Genomic DNA, 11,217 nt, shown 5'->3' with positions numbered 1-11,217 from the left:
CACCTTTCTCATGGCTCACCTTCTTATCTTTTGACTTGAACGAATCTTTCCTATTAGCATGGTCGACTAGTGCCTCCGCTTGAGCAATTGCGGTGGCAAGGTCTTGGACTCCTCGTCTCTCCAACTCCGTTTTAGCCCAAGGTTGCAAACCATCGAGAAAATAGAAGAGGAGAATATCATCGGGAATATCTGGGACCTCCAGGCTAAGGTTCGTGAATTCTTTAATATACTCCCGAATCGTCCCGGAATGATGTAATTTACGTAGACGACTCATCGCATCCTTTTGAGCATTCTTGGGGTAGAATTGATTCTTAAGTTCAGTAAGGAAATCATCCCAAGTATCAATAGTAACCGTACCTTTCTCGATATCTCCATATCGACGACGCCACCATAACGCTGCGGTATCCTTCAGGTAACGGGTTGCCGTCTTGATCTTCATTGCATCATCCACTATGTTGACTCCCTCCAAGTATTGTTCCATCTCCCATATAAAATCATCAACCGCTCGGGCTTCCCGCTTCCCCACGAACGGTGACGGCTTGGGAACGTCCACCTTCGGATCATTGCATCCAGTGTTGCTACCCCCACTAGCCATGAATCTCAAACAAGAGTTCATGTTGGTTTGTAAATCCACGAGGCGTTGGTGAATAGTGGAGACCTCCCCCTCCATTTCGCCTCGCAACTTCGTAATCTCACCCATGAGCATACCCCTTAAGTCATGGATCTCACGTCGCATGTCAACGTCTAGCACGTTGATTGCACTCTTGCAATCATCTTTCAATTCGTCAAAGTCCCCGTCCAAACCATCCAAACGTTGGTGGACGTCTTCGACCTTTGCTTTCACGTCGTCCATGGATGTCTCTACATCCATGATCCTCTTGTCCAAGTTTGCGACAAAGTCTTTGGACATACCTCGGTTCTTCTTGGCTCCTTGTCGAGTCTCTACCCGACCACGAGTCTCATCACCCATCACACCACTTGTTGCGCTCACATTCTTCTCGGTCTCGGTTGCCATCTCCTTGAATCGACCTTGCTCTTGATACCAAATGTCACGGACTTATCTCAATAAGCTCACGTGCGGCACTTAGTCTCTACTAAGTCAGCCTTACTCGGACCTTATAATGATTCAAGTAACCAAAAGAGAAAATATTATAGAACAAGTGGAATTGAAGAAAATACTTATATTGCTTGAGAATGCTTTACAAGAGAGAATGTTTGAGATTTGAGGTGTGGTGTGCCAAATGAGACCACCCCTATTTATACTACTTCTAACACAAAATGGATGGCTAAGATTAATCTAAATCAATGGTTAGGATCTAAGTACTAGAAACTTCAAGTATATACATGGAGATAGATATTTCCATGAACATTCCATACCATTCCATGGAAGAACTCATTGGAAAGTTCTAGGGAGCTTCCATGATGTTCTTGGGCCTTCCATGAAGTTCTTGGGTTAAAACCCTTAATTAGGTCATAATCTTAGTGGGTTGGGCCACAAACTTATTGGGTTGTGACAATACGCTAACTGAATAGCGTACTAATTCTATACGCAAAAGAAGAACCGGTCATCATAAACGTAAACAAAAGCATTGTAAAAACAATCAAGTATAATTTCTAGCGCCCAGTGGATAGAGGTAGCGGATAGCGATGAGGGATGAAATTCATATTCCGAAAAAATAAGGGTTGACTGATCAAATTTCCGAAGAATGAAGATTGAATCACCAATCAGAACATGAGGCGTGTCCATCTTTAAAGAAGAACCTTTGATTTTTTTGCCTATAAATAGGCCACCTGGACTTCATTAATCAGATTACATCATTTTGTCATAGTAGAATTTTATCTCTCTACATATGAACTTTCTCTCTCTAAAAGGATTGACCAAGTTTGACCTTGACTGGATTTGCAGTTTGACTTTGGATCCGGTAATCATTGTTATTCGGAGAGTACATAGAGACTAAAACTGCCCACCGTTAACGTGATTGTAATTTGCACTCGTACTTTATCCGCAATCCGGATTTAGTACGATCACGAACAATTTGCAAGATCTACTTATATTTAAATGTTTGTGTTTTATAGGATGGTGTATTTTAACAATCTAAAAACTATAAAAGCTAAAGGTGCAACTTAATAAATACTTAGATATGACTCTCACTTACTTAAGTCTGTGATCACCCTAAAAGCGGATAGGACCAAACCTATTATTCCCCTAGATGCGGTTATGTCTCAAACCACCGGCAACAGGTTGTATTTTGACTAATTTTTTTGTTAGTGATTTTTGAAGTTGACTAGTTATTAGGTCTTATCTTGGCCGTCAGCCCGTTACAAATACTTTAATCAACATTTGTAGTGAATTTGTTTTGGGAAAGTGATGATAATACTTTTTTTTTATAGAAAATATTATGTTTAAAAGAAATTTGCGATTTTATACCATTCGTTCGCTCGAATTCAAACACAAGTCGATTGAATTCACCATGACTGATATTTCCTCAAACATGACCGAGAAATTTATTTACGATTCCATTGTTTGGTTTCGAATGAGTTTGAACATGTCGTGTTCGAACTCGAGTATCAACGATAATAATAGATTTTCATATACGTTCAGAAAGCGATGTTGAAGTCTGGGCGTACTCCTCGAGATGATGCGTATCAAATCATGCCTTGGACACTACACCTGGCATGTGACTGCGAATGAGTTAGAACAAGCTCTATTCAAACTATAGTCACCATGTTTGATCCGTTGATAAGCTTCGAACGAGATATGTTTGAACTCGACTTCACACTACGTCGACGTACTGGAGTTCACACTACGTATTCATACTCAATACACTACGTGTTCAAGCAAGCTTTTTCGAACTCACTCACATTCGAAGAAATGTCGTTCAAACAGAGCTCAACCAACTCGGTTTCGAGTTCCGAAGAACGGATGATGTAAAATCGGCAATATTTTAAATAACGTACTTATAAAAAAAATTAATATGTATTTTTACCAATTTCTTTTTCGTGATTTTTTAAAACTGGCTAGTTATTGGACTTCTCCACTCAATAGTTGTATCTATAACTTGGGAGAATTAGTGAAGTTTTGTGATGGCTATTTGTTAGCTTGGTGTGTGATTTTTTCCCGTCATTTTGTTTTTCTCTGCCCTACTTTATAAAATCTCTACCATTCTAAAAAAAAAATACAAATAGATAACAGATTGATATATTTAAAGGTTAAAATGATTTAGCTTTACATTACGGGCTTCGTATACCACAAAGTGAAAAACTACTCAATAGTTCTTACTCTAAAAGGGGATTGCATTAGGCTATTTCGCTCTCTTGGACTTTTTTATCCTGCAATCCACATTCAAGCCTAATCGCTGAAACGAGTTCCGGAGAGATGATCGGCTTGAGTACATCATCGCGTTTACTTGGTTCATGTTGACCATCAGTATGATTAGAACGTTGTGTTGTACTAGCTCCCCAACCCCTATACAAAATGACTTTACTTGGTTCTTGTGAGACGAGAATAGCACCAGTTGCTTCCTGCAAGTAAAATAGCTTAGTTATCATTGGCTCGAGTAATGGTTCATATGACACAGCTGGGTAGTGGCGCGCAAACCTCTAACTTTGAAACCACTTCTTGCACCGAAGTCCCTTTGGCTCGGCCTTTAATGTTCACAATAGCAAGGGGGTATTTTTGGAAGTGTGTTTTAATTGTTTTAGCCACTCCACTAACTATATTACTTCTCCCTGAAATATGATAAAAGTAGTAAGAGCATCAATCTACAATTCTACACCGGCTACTACTTATTTTGACGACGTAGACATTTTACACTCAGAAATAGAGATCAAGTATTTTATTTACTACTGGGCAAACGAGTGCAAACAACTTAGCACAAAAAGAAACACACAAATGGGTCAGCCACGCTGAAATTCGCCCATGATTCAGAAAAAGGACTGTACTAATTTTATAATTCTATGAAAAAGCCTTTGTGATCATGTTTAAAATCTTATAATGTTGATGGACAACCTAATTTTGACCCAACCCAGAAAATATAATACTCCGTACCTGTTTTTACCCATTACCCAACCTTTTGAGCCATCCATTTTTCCACCTCTACTGTTAGCACTTATAGCTTACCAACAGCTAGAACAGGACGCTTTTTCATCTTTAAAGCTTGTTTCCTTAAAAGCAGCCTTTCTTTATTAGACAGAAGGGTGGGTCGGCGTGGTTTCCCATTTGACTCGTTGACTCCAAGTCCATTAGCGGGTGAAAACGTCACATCACTCTTCATGCCAGAAATAGAAGGCGCGGTGCTTGGTGGTCCTTCTAGCTGGAATAGAAAGAACATATATCAACTCGAGATTAAGATGAAGGCCAAAATACTAATTCATCAAAAAAGTACAATGGATAAAAAGGATTTGAGGATTCTCCATCAGCAATTTTAATATATGCAATGCGAATAATCATATACCAACTGAGTATTAGCTAGAATAAAATGTTGTGTACGATGCTTTACCTTGAAAGCCTCAGGACAAGTTGAAGAGTTCAGCTGCATAGCTTCCTCATTTTCATTGATTCGTTCCACCAATACAGTCAAAGACTTTGCACTGGCTTTTGTGAGCTCACATTCATCTTTGTCACTTGTGATGTTCATGTCTTCTTTAGAGACACTAAACTCGACAGGATCATTGCCCATGAGTTCCATGGAAGGCTCTCCTAATCGATCTTCACAATTGGTTTCTGGACTAACTTGTGATGCTTTTAAGGTATCATAGTCATTTGTAGTGATTAAAGCATCTCCATGAAACTCTCTCACCTTCAAAATTACAAATTAGTCAAATTCTTGCTCTAATTTAATCAAGTCGCGCGTAGATCTTTGTGAGGAACCAACATGGGTGGGTTGGGTAACTGATTGAAACGGTTGCGTCAGTTTGGGTTGACCCACAAATCCTCTATTATTGTATATTGGATATTTATATATAAAAATATTTTAGAAATTTGTTAGCATAAAAAAATCAAAATTTTAAATATTTTAATGTGAAGGTTGAAAGGTGTCATAACTGTATACTTAATGCTCACAGCGTCCTGAATTGTGTTACTTCAATCATTATTGTTACAAAAGGTTATTTTTATCATGCTTACTACCTTACATATTCATAAAAAAAAATGCACAAGAAGTTTATGGATTTACCCACCCAACCTGGTTTGACCCAAACCCGTTCTGCTCAGTTACCCAACCTGCCCATATCGTCATCTCTAATAACACCCAACACAAGTTAATACTCCTCACCTGCCCATTGTCATGATCAATACAATTTGACTCACAAACTTCAAGATCGGAGTCAAGTTCTACATATTCAGCTGATAGGCTTGTCATCTCCTGCTCCTATATACAACATCATTACCAAACAGCACCCTTTTAAGGTCACCCTCAAAAAGTCATTAAAAAATATAATAAAAAATTTCTTAAATAGACACTCACCATCTGAAGGTTTTGACTCTCTTCATTCCGTATATTGAGTTTCTCAGTTTTGGCCTAGTTCAAGACAGACCAATTTATTTGTTTAGAAAACTATTAACCAACTATTACAAATGACTGATGACCACATCAAAACACTCACCAACTTAAGCTTCAAGTCTTCAACACTTTTGTCAAGCTTCAATACTTGAAGTTTCAAAGACTGCATCAGACATGTAACATTTTATCATCTTTATTATCAAACAAAAGTGAATGAAGTACTTAATAACGAGCTTCACAAAAAAAGTACTTGCCTCTCGACGCTGAGCTTCTATGGAGCGTTTTAATGCTTCTCTTTTATTAAGAAGCGTTTGTGGCCTTAAGTTAGGTGGTCGTTTGTAGTTTTTGCCCCGATAGACAATGATTGCATGACCTTTACGCACACGTTCAACTGCCACCAATATTCCACCACTTTCTGCTTCTAATGTCCTTGCTATTGCATGAATCTCGTCAATGCTCTTTTCACCACTTAATATCTTCACAAGTTCCCTATATTTCCAGTGAAGATGCATATTTTCAACCGTTCCATCAAAAACTCCCCGTCTTCCTGAAAATGGGAAGATGTTTTATCATCAACATTTGCTAATGGGAGAAATACATTTGTGCTTCAAGACGATTTAGGCTTCAAGTGTGGTAAGATGGGCAGGTAGATCTTTTTTATGACTTCCATTCCACATATCAATTCTGACCCAGAAAAGTGACCAACCCTAGGGCCCTAGGTAATTGTCAATACGGGTTATAACATGTTGGGTTGACCTAACACACTTTTTGTGCAATTTTTTTTAAATATAAAATAATTTGGCATATATGGCTAGAAAACTAGATTCATTATTGAAGATAATCTATTTTGAGCACTTTGAAAGGGTTGTACGAATGAAACAAATGTGACCAACTTTGAACCCATTTAACATATTCTCTTCTTAGCTAAAAGTTATGTTACTCAATTGACACGGTAAGGTAACGCATAACCCAAAACAGCCTATTCATAAGAAATGTGACTTCTTATGTGTTATGGAAAGAAATTGAGACTCACCCAACAGTAGAAAAGGCCCCATTTTTAAACCAACCTTCCTGAGCATATAGCGTTCCTCTTCGGTGATACCCTCTTTATCTACTTCCAGTTGTTGTTTAACCTCTCCCTTCTCCAACTCTTCCAGAAGTTTCTCTGCCTTTTCTTTGCTCTCCAATGCCTATCATTGTTAAAATGAAATATCTTACGATGGTAAAATGGCAAGTTGGTATTTAGATATAAGGTCAAAACATATACATTAAACGTGAACGCAGATTTAGTCAAGTTAACCCGATAACAGTCTTTCGGTCTTTTGTACTTTGCCACCTTCTTCAGTTTCTTTTAAATACTTAAATACTTAATGTATGTATTTGATTTTGATAGTATTAAAAGTAGATTAGTAAAGCTGTACAAATAAACTAATAACTAATAATATTAATATGGTGGTCTTGAAATTATTTTATAACACTGGAAACAGCAACCTTAGTACCCATCTTTAAATCTATTTTTTTTTTTTTTTTAAAAAAAAGTAAAAGTAAATGAAGATGATGTAAACTAACCCTTTTATCAATGTAAGTATGTAAATGGTACCTGAGACAATTTGGAACTAGTTTTCTTTATAGCCGCTTCACGGGACTTTTGTTTCCTTTGCTCAATAGCAATTTCTAGTTTCTGGTCTCTCATCCGACCAAGTTCAGTAGCAGGATTTTCAATTTCCTTATCTTTATTTCCTTGCACATCTGGCGAGCGCGGAGTCTTCTTTCTTGCAAGACCATCAACTGCAAGGCTCCTTCTCTGTTCTATAGCCGATGAAACTGTAGCCGGTAAGAAATCTTTACCTCTATACAGAACAATGTACTCCTTATCTCGTGTAAGTAATGTGCCTCCCGTTAACCACTGCAATGTTTTACTCTTTGTAAGGCAAGAAAGTAGTATTTGGAAGAAAAAAAACAATGAAAATAATGAAATTTAAAGATTGGACTACAAGCTATATTATAGTATAATACGATGAAGCTGAAACAGATAACAGTGACCGAGAATTAGTACTATATATATATATATATATATATATATATATATATATATATATATCAATAAAAATAACCTAGATATAACCAACTAAACCGGAGGATGCTGACGTTTATCAGAGATTTTATGAGTCAGGACTGTACCGATAGGCAGCGAAATTTGGTGGGTTGGCAGGTTGGGTAACGGGTCAAAACCTGATAACTGTTTAGACTTGGCTAAACGGATGGGTCAAACGGTAACATTTTCCCCTTTTATTCTCAAGAATAGATGGTATGATATATACGTTCAAAACTATTACTAACCCAATGGGCTTTCGGCCAATTTGCACCTAAGTCCCTTGACTTTATATTTACATATTTAAATCCCAAAACTTGTTTTTTCAATATCGGAAAAAAATTACGAGTATATTAATAGGCAAATGAGAAGCTAGAAAAGAACAAGGAACAAAAACGGATAAACATCCTAACTATAGATGCAGCAAAAAACTAGTCAAAGCTGGGACATTCTAGCCATTTTTTCTGATTTAAACTATTCTTATTGCACCAGTTTTCAATCCACCCAAACGACATCAATTGAATCTTATTCACCAGACTACTGCTGAGTTTGTAGATCGACCAAAGACCTTAAAATTTCGAAAGTTCCAAAGAGCTCATATTACTACCCTGAGTACAGCTTCGAAAATTTGATTGGTTTACGAGGAAAACCGAGATACTCTCGCTACCAACTTTTAAAAGCTGTATAAAGGACAGTGTGATATGAGTAAGCTTAATTGTGGGTCCCCGATTCATTTGGTAATGCTTCAATTTGTTACTAGTTTCAAGTAACTAAAACTCCTAAACTGACCTTTATTTCTTCAGCCATAAGCTCACTGTTAGTATTCTGTACACCTCTCTTAACAGCAATCTTTGCGATTTCACATTTCTCCCAAAGCTTTAATATTGCTGATGCCAAGCCTTGGTGTTTCCTATTTCGACCTGATACAAGAAGAAAACGACAAAAGGTAATGACAAAATGAGAGATGGAATAGGAAGCAAAATGGTAACATCGGGCGGCTTGGATAATCATAGACAAATATACGGGATAGGTTTACTAAAAATCATTACCGAAGATCTTGACCTGATATCATTTTTACCAATAAAAATACAACCCATATAACAAGTGGCAATTTTGAGACATTTTATAAATTAGTCGATTGAGTTTATCTTGTACATCTAATGGATCAATTGAGACAATTCACAAGAATACTAGTTGAAACAACATGGGTTAAAAGGCTTGAAGTCACCCCCAAGTGTAATATTAAGGTATACAACCTCTTAAATCATTATATTCAAGAAACTGAACTATTATTGATGTATCACACTATTTGTATGGAAGTTAACAAATTTGAACAAAAAATGGTTCTGGGTCAATCGAACTGAAACTCTACAAAATTACCCATTTTAATCAATGTCATTAAAATGTGTTGAAATTACTACCTGTAATTGACTATTTACAAAAATAAAGATTATAATTTGGGACTTAAGAGTCACTAACCTAAAGCAAAATGACACGGTAAAGGTCTCCCAAGTCTTCTTAGAATAGTCATCTCATCGTTGGTTAATTTTGGTTGAACTCCAAATGGTAGGAGCCGAAATGGTTTCCGGTACCCAGGAACAACTGCTGGTAAAAGGTCAGCATCAACTGGTAAGGGATCATATCCATACCAATCGGTGAACCGTGGACCCAATCCATGCAAAAGCTGGTCAGCTTCATCTGCGAGCTGTGCCTCCCCAGGCAGCTGAAACCGCACCCTGGTTCGAGAACCAACACCTTGAATCAAAGGTGGCTGAGCTGTTTTCGTCTGTTCACTGGATGCCACATCATCTGTGATAACTGATGAGCTTTCTTGAACACCACCTTCAGAATCCATAGATGAACTTGCTGATGCATCACTAGGTTTTATGTTATTAACGAAGAAGTAAGGATACTTATAGTCTGCTCCTCTGTACAATATTATAATACTTCCGGACCTCCACACAACCAAACCCCCGGTTTTTTTCTGAGAAAAATACTCCAAACAGAATCTAAGTCAAATAATATGATTCAAAAGATAGAATTTATACATCATGTTACAGTTACTCATGTTATACTACCTCCATTCAAACAAAAAAAAAATATGGGTCTGCATTAGTTGCAAAATCTGATAATCACATGCAATGGGCAGTGGGCTAAAAGTTAAAGATAGTTAATTAAATGGAACAATCATGTCAACAATCAGATATTCAGAATCACGATAATTATTGTGAAACAACTTGATGATGAACATAAGCACAAATACAAACACACCTCAAGGTCGAATACCAAAATGCGTAAAAGCTGTTTGACGGTTACTAGCATACATCTAATTCACAATTTCAATTTCTTATCAAAATTGAGCTACGTATATAGATATCTTGGAATGGTGAGGGAACATCAAATAAGTTAAATCAGTAAACATAATAACTTGTTTAGCTAGCATTTGAAAGTACTATGTGCAAGTGATTATTTATGATTTCCATGAGTTAATCTAATAAGCAGGCTACCAGAACTCGTTACCTAACGTAGAACTCGTAATTTATATTTATTTATATTTATATATATACAAAAAGAAAAGCAGAATATGATATTGTTACATCTAACCTCTAATAAATCATGAGTTCTTTTCATATTCAATCTACACATATCCTCACAAACAATCTTTACAAGTTCAGTGTTCCTCCACCTTTCATGTATACCATTCACAATCCCTTCAGTAATCCCAGCTTTCCCAATCTTAATCACTTTCTTAATACTAATCCCAACACCCCTCAACCGCCTTAACTCGTCTCTCGGAACTTTCAATTCCGCCATTGTTGGCAACCTCTCACACTCATTATTCCCTTCAATTCTCCTTTTCACCTTTTCCTCTTTCTTCTCCTTCCAAACCTCACGCCGGAGCTCATGATACCGTTGTATCGCATTACCGGAGCCTGGTTCCGGAACCGGATTCTCCGGCGTGCTCCAGCTCGGGTCAAGCGTGTGCCCGACCCGGTACTTTGGTAACTGATTAGGTAAAGGAACAAATATTTCACCAGGTGAGGTGGTAGTTAGGGTTAGGGTTTGTTCTGGTGGTGTATTGCTATCGTCTTCAACATAACCTAGAGACCGGAGCTTATCGGCAATTCGTTGAATTGCGGATTGAGGTAGGGTTTTAGTGTCGCCGGCAGAGGATGAGGTGGAAGCACGGCGGAGAATGGAAGTCCGGCGAGAGTGAATTAGGGTTTTGGGAAGAAGGTATTTGGGGAAATTGGAGTGAAAAATGAAGGGATTTGGGAGGGTTGTAGGAGAAGGTGAAGGTTGTTGAAGCAACATTTGGGGATAATGATGAATTTATTGAATTTAATTACATAAATCGTTTACTTCTACTTGAAATTTGATTAACTGTTGGTTCAATTTTCCCTCCAAATTAATAGACTGGACTGCAGAAACATCTGTGATGGTTATCGGCTGGACATGAAAGCAAATAGCAACTATATCTGTAGTTTTTTGCTTACGTCATATAGCTGTAGTTTTTCAAGGGCACCTTGGCTATTTAGACCATTTGTAGTGGTCGAGGGCGTGAGTTGCTTTTTGATGACTAGGACGTGTGAGTTGTTTTTGTGGAGTAGTGATTGTGTGGTT

The 11,217-nt window shown here is 37.5% G+C and overlaps 1 protein-coding gene across 1 annotated transcript; it reads right to left on the bottom strand.

Moving 5' to 3' along the window:
- Positions 1-3,183: 3,183 nt before the first annotated feature.
- Positions 3,184-11,076, bottom strand: LOC139858356 (CRM-domain containing factor CFM2, chloroplastic). The gene is made up of 13 exons (XM_071847210.1): positions 10,198-11,076; positions 9,073-9,577; positions 8,383-8,513; positions 7,102-7,407; positions 6,535-6,691; positions 5,756-6,048; positions 5,605-5,664; positions 5,466-5,519; positions 5,274-5,369; positions 4,500-4,799; positions 4,121-4,313; positions 3,599-3,729; positions 3,184-3,522 (listed from the first exon to the last, which is right to left on the bottom strand). Exons 1-13 carry the CDS (start codon positions 10,906-10,908, stop codon positions 3,298-3,300), a joined length of 3,162 nt encoding a protein of 1,053 aa, XP_071703311.1. The 5' UTR covers positions 10,909-11,076; the 3' UTR covers positions 3,184-3,297.
- Positions 11,077-11,217: the final 141 nt, after the last annotated feature.

Source organism: Rutidosis leptorrhynchoides, chromosome 7, assembly GCF_046630445.1.
Source record: "Rutidosis leptorrhynchoides isolate AG116_Rl617_1_P2 chromosome 7, CSIRO_AGI_Rlap_v1, whole genome shotgun sequence".
NCBI lineage: Eukaryota > Viridiplantae > Streptophyta > Magnoliopsida > Asterales > Asteraceae > Rutidosis > Rutidosis leptorrhynchoides.
Note: the sequence above shows the minus strand (reverse complement) of the source record. Positions and strands in the feature narration are given on the sequence as shown.

Bases quoted from the DNA above. Each gene is read 5' to 3' on its own strand.
- LOC139858356 (XM_071847210.1), bottom strand. From the start codon at position 10,908: ATGTTGCTTCAACAACCTTCACCTTCTCCTACAACCCTCCCAAATCCC. The intron at 8,514-9,072 runs GTTAGTGACTCT...TTCTTGTATCAG, and splicing joins ACCGTGTCATTTTGCTTTAG to GTCGAAATAGGAAACACCAA. The intron at 5,520-5,604 runs GTGAGTGTTTTG...GTCTTGAACTAG, and splicing joins AAGACTTGAAGCTTAAGTTG to GCCAAAACTGAGAAACTCAA.